This window comes from Drosophila simulans, chromosome 3R (genome assembly GCF_016746395.2).
Source record: "Drosophila simulans strain w501 chromosome 3R, Prin_Dsim_3.1, whole genome shotgun sequence".
NCBI lineage: Eukaryota > Metazoa > Arthropoda > Insecta > Diptera > Drosophilidae > Drosophila > Drosophila simulans.
This window is the reverse complement of record NC_052523.2, coordinates 18,713,821-18,737,980: the sequence shown is the minus strand read 5'-3', so window position 1 is coordinate 18,737,980 and position 24,160 is coordinate 18,713,821. Positions and strand designations below refer to the sequence as shown.

The window sequence follows — 24,160 nt, the reverse complement described above, 5'->3', positions numbered from 1 at the left end:
AAATTCAACAGAGTCTACAATGCCTATCAGTTGATACAGAAAAAGTTTAGAGATACGTATAGCAGTAACAATCACTCATAAGCAGTAACAACCATAGACCATGGACCATAGGCCATAGTCGGTCGAGCCATCCATCGCATCTCTACCTGAACTGGGATGAAGTTCGTCGTGGGAACGGATGGGGAAAATGAAAAGCAGCAACTCATATGATGATGTTTTGAACCTTTTTATTATTACCTTTACTTTTATTCCATACGATTGTAATTGCTTCATTTCATTAATTTATATGTATCGAGATACTATATACAATACATGCATACACCGTAAACATATCCCTTTGTATAATAAATATATATGTATAATTTAATATAGTTTCCACTGAAAAACGCACATGTTAACATTTACTTAAGTCGAGGACTTTCGGTTTCGCCTTATGTTTTTTCTCGTGAAACTTGGAAGGTATCTGAGTACAATTCCGAAATTGACCGACAATCGACCACAAGATTCGTGCTATCTGACTTTTTGTTGCTTGTAAATATTGTTCACAAGTTAATTAACATTTTCCTCCGGTTGTCACATTTATTTGTATTTCATATTTAATGCCGTGTGGCCGAGTTACGTATGAATATATGAATTTTCGCATTAATTTGTAATTACCTTCGTGTGGTGGTCTGCTTTTAAAATTCTCTTTATATTCGCGCCTTTAATGAATCGATTTTCAACTATTCACATGCATAATACATTCAATATTTAACAATTATCTGACTACCATTATTATTATTAGACACTCAGTTTGTATTTGTGTTACAAAATAAGCTGCAGCTCAGCGTTTCTGTTGGACATTTAATGCATTTCAATTTGGTTTGGCTTCGATTGCAGTGAGTGCTCCGAATGATTTGTTTAATTTGAACATTGAGCTTCATTCAGCTGATTTATATGCTTAGACTGGTAATATCTTAGGTACTTGGTATATCTACTAGCAACGTACAGTGTGAAAATGTAGTAAACCAAAATAAAACGAATCAGTCATATAAGATCTTCAAACAGTAGCTGGCAGAAATAGTTGCTCAACTCATTGTCACCCATGGGATTTGCATATGAAGATTCTGTGTGGAATGTGCGAGAATCGTCAACTTATCTGGGATTGCATCATGGAATAATGACTCGGCAGCATACTTTTCTAGGCGACTGTAATCGGCGTGAGCTTCGCCTAATTGAAATTATTTAATTATTTACTTTTCGACAGTTACGCGAGCTTTTTAGTTGGTTTTTTATTCGAAAGTCACATGCTCCCGTGAGTTGACATGGCAATTCGCGTTTAAACTAAATCGTATTTTTGTTAATTATAGCTGTTTTTGTTATTGCCGCTGTGATCCAGGTGGTTTACGGACACGTGCCACACTTCTACGAAAAAATACCCTAAATTAGAGAGGGTAATACTAAATAATGGAAAATATGACATAACATTGAGGTACAGATATTTGAAATAATTTATTTGAGGAAACAAAATATACATTTTGTAACTTCGAGTATACTGAAAATATTTGTTCTATTTTTGATTTGCTGAGATACATAAGCGAATGTCTTGTTTCCTCGTTGTACTAAAGTGCATTGCACCTGGAAACACTTGCGGCAACAAAGAAATGACTTATGTAACCTAAAATAGGTACATTTCAGTTATTTTAGGCGAAGCAAAACGGTTTAAAGAGCATTCGCATTTTGTACTTCAGCTTCTTATCGTTCGACGTTAATTTAGTTAACAATATTTGGCTACATTTCAAATGTTATCAACGCGGCTGCTCGCTGCCAACTTTTTCGTGTGCGTTCTGCAGTTTAAACAAAGTGTCGAGAGTTAAATAAAGTAAATATTGATACGCCCATTGTGGGCGGGGGTTGGTCGAGACAAGGAGGGGTGTAGTCATGCCGACAGAGAGGGCAGATGCTCATTTGTCGACGGTGGTGAGCTCTTAAGCCGGCGCTTTAAATAATGACTGCGAATCGTAGGAAAAAGTCGGCGTTTTATGCATGTCGTATAGATACTTTTTGCAACGATTTGATATTTTGGGCAAACAATTTTAGCCAGCTTTCCGCTGAAGCACCTTTGATTTATGGGCGCAATGGCGGTGACAAATTCGCGCAGGGGGCGTGGCAGTTGCTGATAATATTCCTTATATCTCCTACTCAACTAATTTCGAGTCGAAAGCGAAAGTCAACTAAACAGGCTTGAAGTCTGGAGATTTAGTTTATTGTGCCTTGTTAAGATTGTCGAGGCAAGAGGAAAGCATTTTGGGTATTAGTCGCACCTGCTCAAAATATTACAAAAAAGTTCTACGAATGTCAGTTGCATCTAAGTGCAGAAAGGTACACACATACATGCTATATATGCATGTGACTACAGGTATAGTTCGTATATAATATATAGCTCTAGAGCTAGTTCGACTACAACAACAGTATGGGACTTAGAGTCGGGAAACATCAAAGTTGTGGCTAAAGACCCAATGGATATGTTAGTCGTGCGCTTTAGGCCCTATATGTATACCTTCGCTGGTTATGTATTATGTATTATGACATATATAATTTGATTGTATTTCAATGAACTAGATTATGTTAATGTTTTTAACGAATCAAATGAGCTTTGCCATTACATCTAACAGAACTGAGAGTATGAGTTTTACAAACAATACGAACACTCTGCTACAACTAACATTAGTTTTTGTTTATTGGAGATTTGAAGTGGATTTAAGGCCTGATTGAGTGCTTTGAATATGTGGTTAATGTTTTAATTAAATCATTTTTAAGTCACTGATAAAATAAAAGTGTCAGTCTTTATTCGCTAGTCGAATAAAATGTGAAAGAAGCAGAGAAGTTTGATAGTATTTAAAGTTAAAGTTTCAAATAATAGAACAGATTAAACAATTTAAGTATTAAGATAAATAATATTTTCATTAAATTCAGCAGTTCAACCAGACCTTTAACCTACACCTTCTTTCTCACTACATACTGTTGCACAGTGTAGTTTTTATTTGCGATTCGTTTTAGCTTACCAATCAATGCATATTTCATATTTTATTATTTTTTTTTTGGGTTAACATCTATCTTTTTATATACGTATATCAAACATTCAATTCATATATCTATTTGCATGCGCATTTATAAACATCTCGTTATGAAATTCCTGACTCCATGACACCTAAATATGTATGTCGCAATACATATGTATGTACTTCTATAAGATTTCAATTTATTTTGCACGTCAATTTGCTGCTCTTGAAGGCTTTCTTTAATCTGTGGGATTGTCGTATTGTTGCTGTGGCTGTTGCTCTAGCTATTATTTGTGGTTAAATTCTTTTTTAGCCCTCTTAGCAGCCATTTTGAGGAATGTTTATGTCGAGTGATTTGTATTTGTAAGCTGGCAATCTGGTTTCTGGAGAACACTTGCTGTGCACTGCGCACTCATCTCATGAACAGACATTGCGAAGCACTGGAGTTGAAATCAAGTATACGCCATGTGTGTTTTTCGTTTAGTTGGTGTACAGGGGATGCAGCTGCTGCATCTGGGCGTCCGTGGTGGGTGTGACATTGACGGCATACTGGCGGGCACGCATCACGCTCATGTGAATCTCCGACGAGGCCGTGGAGTTGACGCAGTTGGCCATTTCGGCGGATCCGGATCCGGCCCTTTGGGCTCCATTGGTTCCACGGCGACTGGGACCGCCGAACTCCAGATCCCGGTCATCGTCTCGCCCCCTGCCACGTCGACAGAAGTAGAAAGCGTAGGGAAACAGACTCTGTGGGAAGAAGAGCACACCCAACTATAAGTAGATGAGATAAACTGGCAAGCTATCGTTGGAGTACGCTATGTAATTTAATAGAGTTAGCTCGCTACTGTACAGCACTCAAAGGTTAAGCATACGCCGCGTTGGACGGGCGACACAATCGACAGGGGGATGGTGTTTTTTTTCGGGTGCTGGCGGCACATGTCTGTGACAATTTGGTTTCACACAGAAAACAAAGGCTAAAGGGATAGAAACAAAAAAACAACAGACACACACAAAAAATGCTAAACGAAATGAAAGGCCGCGCATTCATATAAAAAAAGGGACGAACAAGGACCCGTCCATGTGCCTCAGTGTGTGTGTGTGTGTTGGTGTTGCTGGTGTGTCGAAGTGTGCAGCATAAAAGGGAGAATTTTTAGAGAAAGAATAACATTTCATCATCAGCATTTACGCTTGTGTGGATGTGGAGAAGGTGTAGGTGTAGCTGGGCATACATACAAAGAAGAGGTTCCGTTTTAATTTAAATATTACGTTTTATGCTTTCTGTTTTCTGTTGCATACTTTGGCGGGCTTAGCTTTTGTTGGGCCATAGGCAACGAATCAGCACAGTTAGCGCCAGCTGTGCGTGGAAAGAGAGATGGTATATGGTATATGGTACTATATATGGCAAGTGGTAGTATACGATGGTAAGTGGCAAGCAGAGTGTTCAAGCGATTAGAAAGCCGAAGCATTGAAACCCCATTCACTGCCCCATTCCCCATTCACCATGCCCGAAAGATCCCCTCGAGAATGAAACTGATAGAGAGACAGAGGCAGGCGCAGGCAGAGCTGTAGAGCTGTAGAGCAAAGAACGTGCAGAGTTTTCAGTTCTTCAGGCAGAGGAAAAGCTATTTTGCTTGCTTGGCAACCAGTAGATGTGGATGAAGAAGCATTTCAATCAACTAATATGAACGCTACGCTATCTAAGCTCTCCGCGGAACACTGAGCTGCACTGAGAAAAAACAGGGGACAATGTTCTTATTTCGATATATATCTTCTGTTTCTAAACTATCACTATATGTGATTTAAATATTTTATTATTTGTTAGTCGTGTTACTATAAGTTACTTGATATATCTGTTTAATTTTGCATGTTTTTTTCTCAGTGCACCCGTGATGCTATGCAATAGCTACCAAAATAATTGCTAAACGTGAGCCTCGTCGGTGGGGCGCTGGTGGTGGCGCCTCCGCGTTGCCAGTCGATACTGTTGTCGAAATGGTGGCCGCCGCCGCTTCTGTGCATTGGGTGGCGTTGGCCCTGTCCTTTGCGATTGCAGCAGTTGCCGAAGCCCTGTACTAAGTCTAAGGTGGTGCAGAGAATTCAGTTTTGGATGCCCGAACAAAGCGAAATTGAATAGAATAAAAGTCCCATCAAGATGTCGAAGTGGAAGGTATATGCAAATTACTCGATGGCCAGCCCGCAACTCACCTTGAGGGTCTTCTTGAAGGCGGCCCTGAAGTCGCGGTTGAAGTATGCATAAATAATGGGGTTCAGGGCCGAGTTGAAGTAGCCGATCCAAAACAGGATGCCAACGAGCAGGCGCGGAGTGATGCAACTATCACACAGCGAGGATACGATGTACCTGTGGTTTAATTGGAGAAGGGAAAGGGGTTAGATTCTTTCATTTCAAGTAGGTGGACTAGTCACTTCAATAGTGAATAATAACTACTGCTTAAGTCTGCCCGTGTTATATTTCAGTTCCAAAGAAATATATATATAAATATATTTGATAGTTTATACAAACTTTCCGCCCACCTGTAGCACGGAAAGTGCAATTATTTGATATGAGCCCGAGTTAATTAAAAACTTCCGTGCACTTGATCCTTAGAGTGCTAGCGATAATTTGCCCAATTTGAGCCATCAAGTATACGCACCAGAGGAAGAACGGCAGCCAGCAGATGAGGAAGGCGCTCATGATGATGCCCAGGGTGCGGGCGGCCTTCCGCTCACGCCGCATCGTCGAGATGGTCGACTGCTCCACCTGAATGCTCGGCCGGGGCTTGGGAATTTGGCTAATCTGCAGATGCTTCTCCAGCAGCAGAGCGGCCACCTTGGATCTGGGCGCACACAGTAAGTAATTAGAGTTAATTGGCAGCGGGCAAATGGAGGGGCCACTCGAATAGCTATTACCTGTACACCAGACGCTCCTGCCGGTCGGCCTCCTGGTAAATGCGGTAGTACATCGACAGCATTACGATGCCGGGGATCCAGAAGCTCATCGACGAGCTGACTATGGCGTACGCCTTGTTCACTTTGAACTCGCATATCTGTAATGGTGGGAGGGGGTGGTGGGGGGCATCGAAATCGGAATCGAAATCGTTGCGATTTGATGGGCAACTCAATTAGCGACTATCAATAAATCAAAATGGACGTTGAGCAGTGCAGTCGGATGCCAGTGGCGAACCCTAATGGAGCGTAATGCTCGGCAATTGCCAACTGCGGCTGGCGGCGGCCAACGTTGCGTATGAGCAACGGCGATTCCGATGGCAATTGCAATGGCAATGCGATTACTGCAATGCCAAGTGCGACAATAAAAACTCAATTACGCTGTGCATTACGGCGCTGGCATGACAAAAGGCCACCAGAAGACATCTAATCAGATTTACGGCCAGGACATTCTGCCTGCTCCGCGCTGACAGTTATTAGCATAAACAAGTAAAACTAATTAAAGCCCGTCCCACCGCGGATGCTAATGTATGCAAAGGCCTGTCAGGCGTTCCAGGCGTCCTTCCAGGTGGAGACCCGAAAATTATGCACAGCCTGTGCTGAAGTCAGCCTGAATGGGAGCGCGCAAAACCGGAATGGAATTACCTACATTTATTTCTACATCAGCATTTTATTGCGCAATGATAACCGCAGTGGAGGGAGGAATCAGTAGCAGCAGCTGCTGACGGGCAGAGAACATATATATATAAATGTATATATTTGTAGATGGAGGAGGTGCTGCCAAGGAGATTGCCAAGTATTTGCGGAGGAAACCAATAAAATGGAGTAATAAATATGCTACCTGTCGGCTGGCAGCCTGAAAGGCGTAAAACTGCTTCAGCCACACAAACATAAATCAATTTCCGTTGAGGCGGGTAGGGGGAAAAGTCAAAGGTTGCCACTGCCACATGGACGCCCACGTGGCATCGAAGGCATGCAAAATGCATGCAAAGTCGATACGGTTTCAACTAAATTAGAATTTTCTATTAGTTTGATGTGCAAGAAAATTGAATAAATAATGTAGGTGCACACACCGGATCGACCTGCTCAACAAATCTGTGGGCTCCTTAATGGAGCTATTCACTATTGTGCAAATAGTATATTTAATTGTCCAATTAAGGGCTTTGAGTAAGCTACTCACATGCGGATTCGATTTGAGATACTTGTAGTTCTCGGTCGTTGTGTACCATCCGGAGCAGATGGGCAGGAACGAGAGGAGCGCCGGCGACAGCCACACCATCAGTAGCATGATGAACACGCGCCGCTGTGTCATGATTAGTGGATAGTCCAGTGGCTGCACGATGGCGTAGTATCTGCGGGCAAAGGGGGAAGAGTATTGTCACCAGAAACTATGGAAGAACTATTCAATTTGACGGATATTTAAAGGAAGGTATAAAAGACATCCAAGTAGCACTCGGAACTTCAATTATTCCACAATGACAAAGTAAACCCGGACTCACCTGTCGACCGATATGCAGCAGAGGTGCATGATGCTGGCGGTGGAGAAGTAGACGTCGAAGCTGTTCCACATGTCGCACATCACGGATCCGAACATCCACTTGCCCGAGATCATGACGGAAGCATTAAATGTCATCGCACAGAGGGCCACCAGCATGTCGGCGACGGCCAGAGAGACCACAAAGTAGTTGGTAATAATGCTGCAAGGAGGAGGAGTAAGTGCTGGGTTAAAACTAAGCAGGAACCAAGGCGGAAGCCACACAGCAAACCAAGAATGGCAGAATGAACCTAAAGCCTGAGTGCCAGTGGTATTGAGAGTGCCAAGTTCTCAAATTTAATTTGTGCATTAAGCTTTCAAGTCACTCAGAGCTCACAGCGCTAATCGTTCCTTCGGATTGCTGTCCAACTTGAGTTGGAAACTTTGGTGCGCACATTGCGCATACGCCGCGTGTGACCGCCGTTTCATGTACGGAACGGCGCTTCTCTGAGTGGATTTCATTGTTTAATGGGTTAATTAATAATTAGCTTAACGCCACCGCAACTTCCACCAGCGATCATCAACGTTGCGTGGCACCGCAAAACGTTAAGTCAATTAGGTGCACGCGGCGTATACGCTATGTGGAGCAGCAAATGCGTTTATCGGCCGTCCGCACTGATTTCCAAACAATCAGGCGTACATAACGCCATTCCACGGATACAACCGCAACCGAATGGGCGGTTGGAATTCAAGCTTAAAACCATAACGTCTGCGGGAACTCGACTCTTCGTACCACAACATCGCAAATGAAAGTTTTGCCTTCAGTCTAAACGGTTTAATGTGCCAGATAAACTTTGGAATGAAGGAACTTTGGATGGGAACTTCCTAAACTGCATCAATCATGGATATTATTTTCGTTTGTATCCGACCTTTATCTATTAAACTCGTTAACAATCGCTCGCCATTTTGCCATATTTCACTGGGACATTGAACCACCACCCGCAAACCTAATTACGGCCACAAACTGACGCCCCGAAAGGTCGACTCTTTTGGAGCAAGCTTAAAGCGACCAAAAAGTACAAAGGCAAAATACCCGCATCACAGGCAACATGAAAATGTTATTGAGGCGTTACCCAAAAGCCGATTATATAGTGGGTGCTTGGGAATGAAAGGAGGAAACTTGTTGGGTGTCAAGTTTGATTACAATTATGAGTCGGCACTTTCGGCAGGCAGCCATCCTGGAAAGCTCTAATTAATAGGAAAAGCGAGGGAACACTTTCCCGGCTCTTCCTTGTACTTGATCTTCAGTCTGACTTTAATTTGTCACCCAATTTATCGATTCGTGTGACATGAATAATTTAAGTTGAGTGGCCGGCCAATCGTGAAAAGGTCGCACAACTGTCGTCCAGATGGCTTATCCAGAACATGTAAAAAGATACCTGACTCCGCTTGGTCACAAGGTTTTGAGATGGTGGCGAGGTAACATGGGACCTAAGTGGGAATACATGTTGTTTCGTAATTAAGTCTAATTTGCCGTGATGATTTAAACTGCCTAGCGAGGCGGAAAAGGTGAAAATGGTGCGGAAAACGCACATGACAATGAGCCCAACAATAATGAAAGAGATGCTGGCACACGGCAGTTGAGATAAAAACGGCAACGCAATGCCAACATGGCATAGACGTAGTCAGGGTCAGGTCCCAAATTGCCTGTCCCTGGCAGGCTAAATGAGCCTCATCCCCCTGCTCATCCCCATGAACATTCTCATCCTCGCTGGCAGCCACAAATGTCAGGTGTGCGTTGGTTGGTTCCAAGGCGAAAGGAATACGGCAATGACAGTGGAAGACGTTTTCCCGGGGCTGCTTTAATAGTCTGCGCCTTGACATTGAATGTCCCGGGGTTAGGTTACACCATTGTCGCCTCGCTCCAAGTGTTTTATGTTGGGTTCTTCAAATGCCAGCGGTGTTGGGCTTTTGAATTTGCGACTGAAACACGTACGTACTTTGCTACCTGGATACCTGGAAATCCCTCAACCGCCCACGTGGCCATATCTCATGTGAAGGTGGCGCCCAATTCATAAATTTGACAAATTATATGGCCGCACATAAAGTAAATGCCAATGGCGCCCCCGTAAGTAGGCAACAATATTTTTATGCTCGGCCCTTATTAACATTTCTAATGTAATTACGCACGTATCTAGCATTTAACTTGGCCAACCAACCACGCCCCCCTCTGAAGTGTTCGGTGGGCGGACAAGATGAGTTCTTTGCGCGTGACACGCAAAAATGATGGAAAATATGATAAATGATGACAAATTAATGGCCGCAAAAAAGGAGGTAGCTACTCGTTAAGCCGAGCGCGGTCAAATCGCACAAAATCGCTCGGCAAAAAGGAGCAAACAAAGAAATAAAAGAAAGGAGGAGGGCCACAAGTCATGTCCTTGACAGCTAAAACATCCGCGATTCGTGGACATTGTGGCAGGTTACAGCTCAGGCAATTTACCTTAAACAAAAGCGAAAGTAAGGGCTCTTTTAATATTTGCTTTCTAATATTTTGATGTTGAAGTTCAATGCTTTGTCAAATTATTATCTAAGTAACACAAAGCTAGACGTTCCCTGCCAAATGCACACATTGAAATTGAAACCATGGCGCAAAAAGGGAAAAAGCCAACTGATTCATGGCGACAAATTAATGAAACCCAGACATTTGAGCACACACATGTCCTGACCAACGGATATGGCTAGAACGCACAATGGCAAGGACTCACCGCAATTTCCGGTGCCGCATGACGGACACAATCACCAGCATGTTGCCCAGGATGGCGGCCAGTATGATGAAACCAATAATGAAACACTTGACGAAGACTAATGCCAAATGGCTACTGCCGTCGGCGTCGTCGGTGGATCCTTCGCTCGCCTGGATGTCCTGCGCCTGTCCGGCGACCACGTCTTCGACGGATACGGCGATGCTGCTCCCACTGCCCACCGCACTGCCGAGTCCCTCGTCGATGAGCCCGTCGGCAATGAATTTCAAATATCTGGCATGCGAGGCGGACTCCTCCAGAACGGGTATTTTGCTCGCCAGCGGCTCATTTGTCCCGCCACCAAAGCTGCTGATACTGCCCTCCAGTATTGTCCTGGTCGTGGTGGCCGACATGGCCTGGAGTCTCTGCAGTAGCGTCATGGTAATGGCCACGGGCGTTGTTGGTGTGAGTGGACTCCTAGTATCCAGCTCCAAATGTCGCACTAATGCCACGGACTAAGGACGACATGCTGTATGACATTTGCTCTCGTTCTGATGACTCCTATTATTGCCAATCGTTTGCCAAACCCTGCAATTGAAAAAGAAATTAGATTTATTGTCTGCCATATTTATGAGTTGGCCAACAGCAGTTTGAAAGCCAGTTTGTGGATCGAAAAGAAAGTGGTATTTGCACATTTGTATTTGCCAAGTACTTAAATAAACAAAATATAAATAGAAGCAGTTTAATTGCTGGGGAAAGCTTATTTATATTTGTATTTGATTCTGAAATAAAATTAAACTTGAAATAAATAATATAGAGCTATGAATATGAACTCGTTCCTAGAGGATGAAATCAACACTTTATGCCCATGAACAGCAAGATAGGTAAGCTACTGTAAGTTAAGACAGTATCTTATAAGCCGTGTATTCATCACTTGACTGCTGCTTGGGATTCCGCCGACGCGTTCCTGGATATCGAATCCATTTACATTTGCATCAATTCGGCATTTGTTGTGACAGCCAAATGAACCGCAACGTGCTGGCTATTTGTCTTCTATCCGCCTGCTCAGCCGCCTTTTCAGCCGCATGCCCCAAATCGTGGAACATGCAAATCCAAATCTGGGAGGCGAGGCAGCCAAGTAGGCGGAATCAGGGCCGGAGTTAAGCCCATAAACACCTTGTGGCTTTGATGGCATTGTATGGGTATATAAATTTCGTTAGCCGCAGGCTCGTCCAGACAGTGAAATTGAAACCCAGTTGGAAACACTTCGGGGTGTCGGAGATTCGTTGATGCGAAGGTTGGTTGCGTTGTTGTAGTGCGCAAAACGTAATCCCACTCAATTGGTTTAATTTACCATAAACAGCTTCAATTTCTGAGCCGTGGGAGGAAATTTCCGTTTGGGGGGCCCAGTGAAATTTCGCTTCCTTTTCCTTTTGCGACAGCGCCATCTGCTGCCCAAATTCCAACTCATTCCATTCCGGATGGCAGCTGCTCTGCGCATCTCTCGAATTTTGGCCATATTTCAGCATAAGCATGGGCATGAGGCAGAGGCTTATCATTAGCAAATGTCAATTTTGAAATTATGTACATTTATTTTGCAATTTGCTTGCCTGGTAATCGATGCCAGCCCTTATCCGCCTGCCTGACTTGATTGGCAGTACCCCGGGGCTACACATTCCCATTTGATCTGGGGGGACCAGTACTTATGAGTCCCATGCTCCGATCCCGGAGTTGGCAAACATTTGGTAGCCAACGTGTAATTCCCATGTTCCCATGTCGGGCAGGCAAAGCAAACTCCGGCCAACAAATACGAGTGTCAGCAGAGGAGCAACTGTGTTTATTTGCGTGCGCCAAATACATACATATGTATGAATGCCCCATATTGTAGAATACTACGAATATATGTTGGGTCCTTTCAACTGGCGCACCTTCGGGGAAATGAGTTTTATGTGGCTTGTGTGCGAACGACACTCGCCAACAAAGCGACCGCGACTGGAGTGAACTTTAAATCAATAAAGGACAACAAATTGAAAAGGCTCGTAGGTCGCGCTCCATCCACCCATTTTCGAGTTTTCCCCCACCAACCCCACACCCCCACACTCCCCAACAAGTGCTTTTGTCAAACGCATTGACAATGCTCCACAACAATACCAAGTCGGAGTCCCGGGTCTCAGCTTTTGTCTGGCTGAGCAGCGAGGGCATCGAGGGAGTCCATCACAATACATCATACACAGCCGGTGTGTATCAACGTAATTTTTAAATATATATGTATATTTTTTTTGGTAAGCCAGCATCTTCACCTTTTCTCCAATTCATTTAACCTTTCTAAGTTAGCCGAGCCTGCCATACAAATGGTCAGGAGACCATATCTTCTTAAAGAAGCTATTAAATCAATTGCAATTTGAATCAATAAGCAGTTGCATAAATTAGGATATAATATTGAAGACAGCGACCACAGATCGAAAATTGGCTGAATGGTTGGAGTCTTGTATGAATAAGTGGATGGGTCCTTGCCAGGACATGCCACGCTTCACTCGCATTGTGAATGGATGTGATTTATTTGGGCCGGTCCATTGTGACGGTGCAGTGGGCTTTGGGAGCTTGGGACCAAAGTTTGGCTTGTTAGTTATTTATTCCTACTGATGCTTGGCTTATTTGAGTTCGCCTCTGTTTATTTACAGCTGAGCGACTTGGGCCAAGCCACAAGCGTTGATGTTTGCTCTCGGCCCACCCGAGCTCCGAAAAAAAAGAATTAATTTGGAATCTTTCGTTTGTTTGGATACGGATTTGGTTTTGGTTGTGGTTTCGGTTCTAGGGTTTTTGAACGCGTCTGCGATGGTCAGCCTTAATTACTTTTCGAAGAGCCCTTTTTAACTGGGATCTTAATTAATTTTTAATTTATGCAAAGAACCGGAAAATCTTCGAGTGCGTCCTTATTTTACCATCCCTTCCGCTAATCGATTTGGACTTAATCCCGAAGATGGCACTTAAGCACACGCAGTGCGTTCTAATTGAGTGACCCAATCGCGACAAAGTCATTTATCATTTGGGCTCAAGGCGAGTGCGGTCTCATAAATATGTCCTTCGAGAAGCGATTTAATTGAGTGCTAAAAGGCTCCAGGACAAAGGCGGCGCAAGGAAATGAAATCGGGCCGAAACGCTTGTCGCCATCAGGAACAAATCGAACCCAAACGGAAAGCGAATCGAATGGCAGCGAATCGAAACTAATTGGATGCCTGGAAATATGCAAAGATAAATCGACGGCGGTCAGCCGCAACCAAGAAAACCGAGAAATGGAAAAACAAAGCTAACTTTGTTGCGTTTATGTCGACCGTTTGGTAAATCAAACAACGGAGAAAGCGAAAAATAAAAATGGAAAAATAAAACAAACATATATATTAAGGCGTACCCCCCGAACGACAAAACCCCCCGAGGCAATCAGGCTGACAAGGCGGAAGCAAAAGTTCAATTATTCATCTGGCCATGCCCCAACTCCCCTCACCACACCACTCTATTGTGGCACACACAGATACGCAGATACAGATACAGATACATATTCATATGCTAGCCATCAGCGGACTTGGCCTTGTTCGCATTTACATTTTAAATTGCAGTATTACGAGCTATATTTGCATTGCTGCCCGACAAAACAACGCGCTGCCCATTTTGGAGCACTTAGCAAAAATTTTGCTAATGAACTAGAGATTAGCTAAGCTAAAGTTACTAACTAGAATGGTGTAAGCTGAAGAGGGTTTATAGCATATAAGCGTGAAATATCATGACTTCTGCTAAACAACTCGTTTAAAGTTGCAGTTTGCAGTTGTATTACATGGAACTTTTCTCCCAGTGTGCGTATATTTGGTTTACATTACTCGAACACACACACACAAAGACAAACCTTAGCTGAAAATAGATGAGCATTTTAGCTGGCATTTTTCAGGTCTGCATTTTTGAGGCCTGACAGCAGCAGCGTTGACAACGACAGCATGTCCTGCGCGCGTCCTGCGGCTCCTGCGGCCTTTCATCCTGTGCATTTCGAGCGGAGTGGTCTTCTGCCAAATAATGAACTGCATAATTCGAGCCACATTTTGGGAATATTTACAAAATAAACATCGTCAGGACGGGCGGGCAGAAAATGTATCGTATAAATAACAATGCAAAGCAAACGTTTGAATAGAAAATGCCATTGATAGCCATTTATGGAAAAGACAAATATGGAATTAATTAGTTTATTAAATATTGAAAAATGCTTTACAAAAGCCAATCATAGTAATCGACGCAGAGAAAATGTATAAATTGATTAACTATTCTGTTCAATAAAACCACAATGTACAGAGAGAATTATTCGATGATGGAAAATTGCATATATATATCCGCTCAATGTATCTATTTTCAAAACGTTCGCCTGCAGGCCTGCTAATTAAATTAAACTCTCGTCAGCCGGAAAATGGGTCAGACATTAAGAAAGTTAAATAAAGGGAATGCCCCACCTCCGGGCAACCTGCACATTGGCCAGTCAGACAGCCAGTCGGTGCCAGCTTCCCCATAAAAGTGGCGGTTATGCAATTTTTAATTAATTTCGCTGCCTGCTTCCCACGCCGGGCCCACATGTGCTGCGTTTTATCTTATGTTCCACAAATATGCAGCCAGGATATGCAGTGCCATTGCCATGGTGAGCTCCCATCGGCCTGGAGGCATCGCTCCAACCTCCATGGCTCTTGAATATTTCAGTATATTTGCACGTCGAGCGGAGGTATGGCGATCCATGATGCATGCCGTTCCGCTTCCGGCTGTTGTTTATATCATTTATACGGTTACTGCTGGCCAAAGCCAAAAAGTGTGAAAATTGTTTGACCACATGGTCGGGTCGTCATAGTTTCGGTCTCTTTGACCGTTGCCCTGCCACTTGACAGCCAAGAGGGAGCACACATTTTCACACGCACCGCAGCTTTATTAAAATAAATTTACAACTTGCGGAAATGACTTACAGCATACGCATACAAGCGGACAAAAGAAATTTAATTCACCCGGCTCCCTTGAAAACGGAAAAATAACGGCTAAAACGTGCTGCGAACGCCTTAATTGATATACAGGGTCCTCTTTTCTCGTTTCTGTCGAAATATTTAGCATTCTATGTTGTCACATAACTGATGATGGCCCGAATAGGGTAAGTACTGATGCTACCTATTCAATGCTAAAATAGTGTTTTTGTATGCCACTTAAACTTTTGCCAAAAAGTTTTAAGCTGTTTATATATTCTACTTGATATTAAAGAGCCCCCCTTTGGACACCAATTCATGTTATGATCTCAGCAGTAGAGCCCCCCGTTGGGCGCCACTATTTTAATGACACACTGACGCAAACATACCGATTACATTTGGTTTTATAGACTGACTGCGCTTGTCCAACACCTATACTCCCGTGTGTGACAATATTTGCAGGGTATAAAATTGCTAAAAGCTACGCACGACTGCCCAGATCCTGTGAACCTACACACGAACCATATCTGCGATTCAGCAAGTGCGTGTGTCTGCGTCCGCTTGTGTGTATTTGTGTGTGTTTGAGGGTGCTTAGGTTCCAAACAACAAGAACAACAAGTGCCACACGAATGGCGGTGAGCAGGTGGCAGCCTGCGTCCTGCGTCTGCCGCACTGCGCCTGCCTTCCGCATGATTTTGCATTTCAAATTATTTCCGAGTGCAGTGGGTGTGGGTGCGGGAAGGACGCAGGATTCAGGCAGCAGGAGGCGGGAGGCGGGAGGCGGGAGACTGGGGAGAGTGAAGGAGCACGTGCAGCCATGTTACATAGGCAGACACACATACTTCAAAAGCCGCTGGCTTTCGAGCAGAGCAGAAAGAGGCACCGGAGAGAGTGCTAGCTACACGTTGAGAACATTTTTCAAAATGCCAAGCTAACAATAGAAAAGATGCATCCTTATCAAGGACACAAGCACCAGCACACACACACACAGCCACATCCTGGAGAGGGCATTGTTGTAGTTCTGCTGCTTTTGGCAAGGCAAAAAGTAGAAAAAATAAATGGGGTGGGGGGAAAGTGGAAGAGGGGCACAATAAAACAAAAAAGCTGGCAAAAAAGTAAAAACACAGGAAAGTATTTTGCTCAATTGTTGTTACTTTCTGTGCTGATTGTTTCAGGCAGGTGGCCAGATGGAGGGGCAGGTGAGCCAGGAGGCATCCTGCTCTTGGCACGAGCACTTGGTCTTGGTTTTGTCTGCTTTCCGTTTTCTCACAACTGACTGCCAGTTGAGCAACCTGCAGCCAAGACCTTCAGCGATTAGATGGTCCCCCTGCCACCTGCGAAAGTGTGCTGTCCAAATAGAAACTTTGCCAGACGAACGGGCGACCGGCAGTTTGAGACGCAAGCAGCTTCATTTGCCTTAATTAATTGCATAGTCCCGAGAAGTCGACGACAATTCGAAAGTTCCTCCGACGACGACATTGACAAACGAAGCGCAAAATTGCCGAAGAGTTGCAAATTTCAGAACGGAATGGACAGCTAACGCTGGCTAAGCAAACTTGGCCCAAGTGCCCACTTCTGCTCCAACTGGCGCTGCAATGCCCAAACAATTAGCATGAAATCACGTACATGGCACGGCCGGGCTCTCCTCATCTCTTCACTTCACCTCCGGACTTCTGGTCCCCGCCTCCGCCGGAGTCACTCACCTAAGTCGATATACTCAATGTCGATGGCTTTCGGCATTGCTTCAGTTTCTGCTTCAGCTTTGACTTTGACTTTGGCTCTGGCCTTTTCATGCCAAGTGCGCGACCTTCGCTGGCGATTGAATTTGACATTGTGCTCTGGGCCCAAGTTACCTCTGCCTTCCCTGCCCCTCCTTACCCTGGCCACCGGATCCGTCCGCATTGAAAGTCAATTGCCATTTGCATTTATATCCCTGGGAGTGAGTCAGTGCGTGTGTGCGCTTGTGCCTTGTCTCCTAGCGGAACTGGCCCAAAAAAGTATGCTACACGAAAGAAATTCCAGTTTGCATAACATAATATTCCAAGTAATATCTAATTTGTACTAAAAAGTATGTTTTAATACACATATACTACACTGAGTATGCAGCATTTTCAGCTCAACCCATTTTATATTCAAGCACATTTGCACAATTTCTCTGAGTGTAGAATCCGATGGGTGCGGGCAGGCAAGTGAATCGAATGTCTCTGCTTTGTTCTGCTCTCGGGCTGCGACTTTTTATGGCACACCGGAGCACACTCGAGTGTATAAATGTGAGCACATTTTTATGGCATTTCGCTGGCTAATATGCCAGCAATTTCCTACCTATATTATTTGCCCAGCTAACACGCGCCACATCCAAGTGTGCGTAAGCATCTGATTGGGAGTTATCCTGCCTTAGACAGTTGGGCCAACTTTCCAGGACCATTAGGCGCAATTACCTACTTTTAACCAATTGAGTTACAGATTTCGGAGTTCTTTCAGGAGTAAACATAAACATAAAACGTAATGGGAATTCAATAAAATAAGTACTTCAAATGTTAAACTTTGGCTTAAAGAAGAGATTTTCTGCATACGTATGTATTAAATTTCAATTTTATACATTAAACACATATTGTGCCTCTGTTTTTTTCCAGACAGTTTCAAGTGGCACGTGCTGGGTGACCGGACCACGCATTCCGGCCATAAATAAACATTTAATAAGCCAGCCAAAGTTCAGTGTCCAAAAATACATATTGAAATGTAATCGAAAACATATTAAATGAAAAGTGGAACCCACCACTCGCATGACCCTATTATCCAATGTGTTTTTCGTTGAGAAAATGACTTGTTATTTACGAACGGAAAACAAAACCAGAATCATCAATTATTTCACACGTTAGGCGACTAAAAACTTGTTAAACTTTCCCTCACAAAGAAATGCATTTCAATAAATGATTTACAGTCGTTAGCAAGAGTTGCCTGGCATGAATTCAATGAATTATGGTTGCGAAAAGTTTACACAGTGTCAACTCAATTCTGGATTCAATCAACTCGCTGCTGCCACATAGTCTAATTTCGTTTTTATTCCGGCGCACAGGAAAACAGAAAAACAGAAAAGCAGAAAAACCAGCTTTTGATGAACCGCATTGGGAGTCCCTTTTCGGATTACCAGCGATGTCCTTTTGACGGTCACGCTGAAATATTAAGCAGACAAATATGAAATCCCATTCCCGTATCGGTGTCCTTTCGCAGTCGGAGGACAATTTAACTTTTATTGGTGCAGCATATATAATGCGATTTGGAAATGGAAACCGATTGTTGGCAAAGGTCATCTTCGTCCCATTTCGGATTCCCCCACTCAATCGCAGATTGCTTGGGGGCCATCTCTTGGATATTCGGTGGGAAAACTCAGGGCTGAACGGGGAGAAAGTGAAGGAAGAGAGGAGAGAAGCATTCTTTCTGCTGACAGACACATGAAAAATCACGAAAAATTCAAGCTGACAAGAAACAATACAGACAACGGAGGCATCATCCGCAGCTTTGGATTCAGCATCCTCAGCATCCGCCGCAATAAGGATAAATATAGATATAGATACATCCCAGCAGGCTTATGGCCTGTCCCTTTGTCTGTCTTATGACTTGGGCACGATTTCCTTGGAATGGAGGAAGGAAATTTAAAGTTTCATCACCGAACTGAAAGCCATAAATGCGTTACAGCCGAATATATACGAGTATATACCTTCCGAATGCCGTAAAGGTCAAAGGGCGAGAGTTTGATGATCCGAGGACTGTCCATAAAGCGGAGCATGCAACCAAAGTGATTGAATTAATATAAGAGGGGCATATTGCAACGGGACGTGTGGCAGGAGCTGGAGACAAAGGACCGCTCCTGTTGGCAGGCCAGGCACGCAGGGTGTGCACGAGTATAGAGTATATAAGTGGGTGGGTCCACATAAACGCCTTTATATGGCAGCTTGGCCACGCATCATAACATGTCAATATACTCAGGACCTCGAGCCTTCAACGCCATTAAAGTCAAATGCTCTACGGGGAATTTTCAAGGCGGCTCCATGCTCCCATCTAAGCATCTCCTCCCTTCCATTCGATTGTTCCCATTGTGTGTGTTTTTGAGCAAAATACCAAAATCACATAATGACAAGGACAGCGCCAGCGAAATCAAAGTGTAAAATGTTGAAAATCGAATTTGCCGCTGCTGCCAGCGTGGCAGAATGAAAATAAAACAAGAAAAATTTATATATATTCGTATATATGTATAAAAAGGTAAACGGAAACGGATGTGAGGGCCGGGGTATCGAGGTGACTGTCAGACATGCCATTATTTGTTGATGTATTAAAGCTTTTATTTACGTGTAGGTGAGCGCCATTTGTTTATATTTGTATTTGTATTCAATCAGCGTCAACAAGAGCCGAAAAAAAAGAGAAAGGAATCGAAAAATCACATGAAAAGTGAAGGCAAATCAAATAAAATCAAATCACAGGGTCGACACTTTCTGTTTTTCTTGTTTTTTGCCTCGTTTTTTTTTATAGAATTCCCGCAGTAGCAAGAAAATGTCAGCGCCCAAGTGGTAAACACTCAAAAGACCTCTTTACCAGCTTTTTGGGCCAACTAATGGCTGCAATTTCTCGCTGGCTGGTTCATTATCATGCCTGCGATAATGTACTCAGCGCCAATGACGACGGCGATGATTATGTTGACTGACAGGCCCAGGAATCGAGAGCTGGGAAAACTAGCTGCCTGGCCAGATAATAATATGTCTAGGCCAGAGCCAACTGGGCTGCACATGGCCTACTTGGCAGCGTCTGTCCTTCGGCGTTGGGTGGTTGAGTGGTGGGTTCATGGTGCTCTGGCTATTGGTAGCCCCATCCCTTAACCAGCCGAGTTCCATCAGGCAGCGTCGTAATGAAGCTATAATTAGATAAGCGAACTACTATCGTAGCCCACCTGGAACCCCACCAACCGATCCTGCACCCCGTGGATACACAAGCTCCCATCTGGCGCCGTATTTTTAGCCAGCGAAATGTAACAAACGTTTGACTAACCAAACTCCAGCTGACAGATGAGCAGGCCAGAATGGATGGGGCCAGTGTTTATGAATGGCTGGTTCCCATTCCCCTTTCTTCACTCCACCACTCACCCTTCCACATGCTTATCCACAGGGTGGCCTTGTGTGCATGTCTATTTGCTGGCAGCTAGTTAGTTGGGCATACATTGTCAACGGGCATCCGCTGCGTATACGTAACGTGGCTCGATTTTCGGCAGATGAGTTGATTGAGCTGTTTCGGTGGAATTGCGATTTGTCTCTCTCTAATCTTGTTTGATTCAATTACTGCAAATTCACTGAATAACTATAAGAAGAGTAATTATGTAGGTAAATAGGACATTAGGAATATGGTTTTATCCCAATTTGCCATGTTAAATAGCATGCTGATTAATATTGGGCAATTAATATGTAACAATAATATATAGTAATAAGGTAGGTTTATAAAAACTACTAAAAATGCAGAGCAATTTATTAACCCTGACTTTGAACTCAGTTGTAAAATGCACTGTGTCAATTAAAATTGAGTTTCAATTTAAAAGCATTCCTGCCCATTGGCAGTTAGTTTTCCAATTATCCTTTCGATCGTTCTGACACTCAACGTTTCCTTCAATTGAACAAGATAATTGAAATGCCATTCAATCAAATTGGAGACAAAGGACCATTATATCTGCACCATAAGCTTATTAATAACGCACTCCAATTTATTTCCAGCCAGGTCATCAATCAAAACCGGCCAACGAGCTCCTTTCACTTGCAAGTGGGTGCAGTGAGGGGGTCTCTCAAGGTCGAATATATATATAGTTGACCCCGATAGCCGGGCTATTATTAACAGCTAGTTCACCCGATAAACAGTCCAGTTATCCGCTTAGTTAGCCTTGTTGAGTTGGCCTATTAAAGTCCAAACAAAGTGCGGTATCGGGCAATGAAAATCAAATCAGACGCAGATGAGCCATCAATCAAACAATCACTTAATGAACTACTTCAAAAGCAGACGATGACCCATCCCCGTGCTTCTTCTCATTTTCGGAGGAAAAAAACAAAGGCAGCAACAAAAATCGCAGACAAACACGCCAATTTCCACTCACAGTTTAGTTTTCCTGCCTTTTTCGGGGCATTGCCTGGTGCTGCTTTTATGGCAACGATTGAAAAACTTTCTGAGCACTCCCGCTCCCGACCACAGCCGTCTCCTCCTGACACCTAAGTACTTTGCCACAAAACTTTTGCAGCACATAACGCTTAAAATGCGTTTAATTGAGAGTCAGACTCGAAGTCTGAGTTGAAGAGTCGGCCAGAAAGACCGAAAACTTTTGCCGAACTATGCTAACCGTTTTGGTCCCAGCAAAATATTATGCCAACTAATTCGTTAAGACAGTTTACACATTGCTGGGCGATATCCTTTCGATCTGGGTCAGTCAGAGCTCGCAGGTATTTTTCTAAAAACTCAATTGCCTGTCCTTTCCCTTTTCCCATTTTCCATTTCAGGTGGAGGGTTGAAATTAATATTGAAATTGTGGCCACAAATTCCACTTGTAGTTGGATAAAGTATATCCTGAAAAGTTGCCTTCGTCCTTAATGCGTGTGTGTGTGTGTGTTGGACGACCGCAATTTGCCGAAAAACTTTTGAACTTTTTCGAAAAGTTTACTTTATCAACTTCTTGTTCATAGTTGGGTAAGACAAATCAAAAAAGCTAAGTATAATGTCGCCGTGGGCGGGGGGCGGGGATGGGCTGGAAACCAAATTACTGGCCTAATGCCTAACAAATCGATCGACTACGTGACAGTTGCCAGTTTAATTAAAATGAAATGCGCTAATGGAAATCCATGCCCACACACGCACCTCCCCCGCATTTTGTGTATATACACGTTCATTCGTATATGTATATAGGTGAACCACATTTCGTTATGATTAAACAGGCCCACGAGTCCTGATGCGCGAATAAACAACCGTCATGTGTATGAAAAAAAGAGAAAGTGGGAGAAAGCTCGGGGAGAAAGACGCACAGCCAGCCGTGTGTGGAAAGCATTTTCAGTCGGTCATGTCTATATTTCGGTACGTGAAATATTAATAATTCCATTTTGAACAGCTCAAGGCAAGGATAAGCTCCTCGGCATTCCGGGCTTTATCGCCACTCGAAAGCAAGCGTAGCCAACGTGGGCAGGTGAAAGTTGGTGGTGACGAGAGGAGAAAGTAGGAGAAAGCAGGGGGCGGCCCACTTGGAGCATAGGAAAACTATTAAAATTTATGCGTGGCTAACAAGGAAACAACAAAATGTCGCGGCCATTACTCACACTCACGCACATAGCACTCACACACACATTCACAGCAGGAGTGGCCGGGAGAAAAGGACATGTAAATGCTGACAAACAATGAAATGTGGGCAGCCAAGCAGCGCGGACGGAGTAATCCCTCCTGCTGACAAGTGGCAGGACCTTGGGCGCAGTTCGCTGAACCGCCGAGTGGAGCATAAGAGCCTACATCAACGAATCCTGGCGAGATCCGTGGACGCCCTGGGGACATCTTATGGAAAGTATGCCTGCATGTAGCCCTGCAAATTCGAGCAGGCACTTCAAGTGGTTTTGCTTGTATGTTGAGTCTATTTATTTTTATTTAATTAAGTGACTGTACCGTATTTTTTTGGTTGATTAAAGAAAAATACTAGCATTATTTATGATTGTCGGAAAGCAAATAAATACGATCAAGATGTTTTTTGTGGAAGCTGAAAATCCAATCAGAATTATGCTAATCTACAGTTGACTTTATAGCCTGGATTAATTCCGCGAACTTTGTGCAAACACGGAATGTTAAAAAGTCGCGCTAATTAGTGCTAGTTTGAGTAGGTAATTACAAATAACTTTCCATTAAAAATAGTAAATAACTTTCACTGTTTTTCCATTTTTTTTTTTTTTTTTTTTGCGCACACCAAGTTGTTAATTGAGTTAAAAGGCAAAGTTTTAATTTATGTTCCTGCCATGCCATCACGTTTTCACTTTCCCAGCCATAGCCACTATAGCCTCATTATGCATGTAAAACGGCATACTTTGCGCGATCTTTAAAATTCAATAAGGCAACTATGACTAAAAAGGGACCCCGAACCGTTGACAAGCTGATGGCCAGCGGGTTTTTCATTCGTTTTCCCTCTTTTTTATCAAGCCGCCAGCAAAGCTGCTTACACAGATTTTTGTTTGCCATTCTGGCCTAAGACCCGCGAGATGGGACATGGAAAACTTGGAGAGCCCAGGATGGCCAACTTAACGCCTTCAAGTTGTAAAACACTTAGCGGTTATTTCGTGTTCTTCCTGCCCTCCAACAGACACCCCACTCCTTCGAGCTGAGCAGGAACAGGACTGGAAGTGGATTGGAGTGAAGTGGAGTGGAGGGCACTGGCACACGCGAAGAAATCCGCGCCAGGCAAATTTGTGCTGTGTTGTAAGATAATTTAGCGCAATTTACGTGCAAATTTGCTTACGTTACTCGTTGCCAGGCGGAGGGCTGACGATAGCGCACAGGTGTGTGCTGCCGAGCTGGCTCCGCGAAAGTCGAGGGCCCTGATTCAGGATAACCACTGGAGGATACAGTCACCGGATGGCGCGGACACAACCGACAGCAGCAAAGGACAACGCACGACTGCGGCTGCCGACCAGGAGCCGAGCTCCCATCACGGCTGCCTGCCGACAGCGACGGCGAATCCGAGCGACTGCGTCGTCGTCCTCCATCCATCCGTCGGATCCATCGTTGCTGCCTGAAAGTAAGCAGAATTAGAAATATGAACAAGTAGGAATGCCACGGCCGAGTGATCCGACTACTGGATTCCTTAAGGTACGCCGGGTATATTCCCAAAATCGTAGCTCACTTCAGGGGATTTTCGTATAACTTGACTTAATTGATGTTTACTACAATAAAATTTAGTGTGGTTTTTATATGTGGGTTTCTCTGTTATATGTA

The 24,160-nt window shown here is 43.8% G+C and overlaps 2 protein-coding genes across 4 annotated transcripts in view; one reads left to right on the top strand and one right to left on the bottom strand.

Moving 5' to 3' along the window:
• The window catches only part of LOC6729115 (UPF0676 protein C1494.01), an 8,549-nt gene extending 8,217 nt beyond the window's left edge, over positions 1 to 332 (top strand). Inside the window, exon 6 of the mRNA XM_016174930.3 lies at positions 12 to 332. Within this exon, the coding sequence (XP_016035761.1) occupies positions 12 to 81 (70 nt within the window). The 3' untranslated portion in view covers positions 82 to 332. The remainder of the gene's footprint in view (positions 1 to 11) is intronic.
• On the bottom strand, positions 211 to 24,160 carry LOC6729114 (octopamine receptor beta-1R). Of its 3 annotated transcripts, none has more exons than XM_016177287.3 (9): positions 24,019 to 24,160; positions 23,685 to 23,957; positions 10,221 to 10,784; positions 7,481 to 7,678; positions 7,162 to 7,333; positions 5,946 to 6,082; positions 5,690 to 5,872; positions 5,244 to 5,397; positions 211 to 3,788 (listed from the first exon to the last, which is right to left on the bottom strand). In XM_016177287.3, the coding sequence occupies exons 3-9, from the start codon at positions 10,634 to 10,636 to the stop codon at positions 3,522 to 3,524; spliced, it is 1,527 nt and encodes a 508-aa protein (XP_016035759.1). In that variant the 5' UTR covers positions 10,637 to 10,784; positions 23,685 to 23,957; positions 24,019 to 24,160; the 3' UTR covers positions 211 to 3,521. The 3 variants fall into 3 exon arrangements, with proteins under 3 accessions (XP_016035759.1, XP_044779376.1, XP_044779375.1); XM_044923441.1 differs by having other exon boundaries at positions 3,646 to 5,116; XM_044923440.1 differs by having other exon boundaries at positions 3,646 to 4,395.

Excerpts from the sequence above, each read along its gene's own strand:
- LOC6729114 (XM_016177287.3), bottom strand. The coding sequence starts at position 10,636 with ATGACGCTACTGCAGAGACTCCAGGCCATGTCGGCCACCACGACCAGG. Across the intron at positions 7,679-10,220 it reads ATGCGGCACCGGAAATTGCG|CATTATTACCAACTACTTTG; the intron begins GTGAGTCCTTGC and ends TCCTCCTTGCAG. Across the intron at positions 5,873-5,945 it reads CAGGAGCGTCTGGTGTACAG|ATCCAAGGTGGCCGCTCTGC; the intron begins GTAATAGCTATT and ends GTGTGCGCCCAG.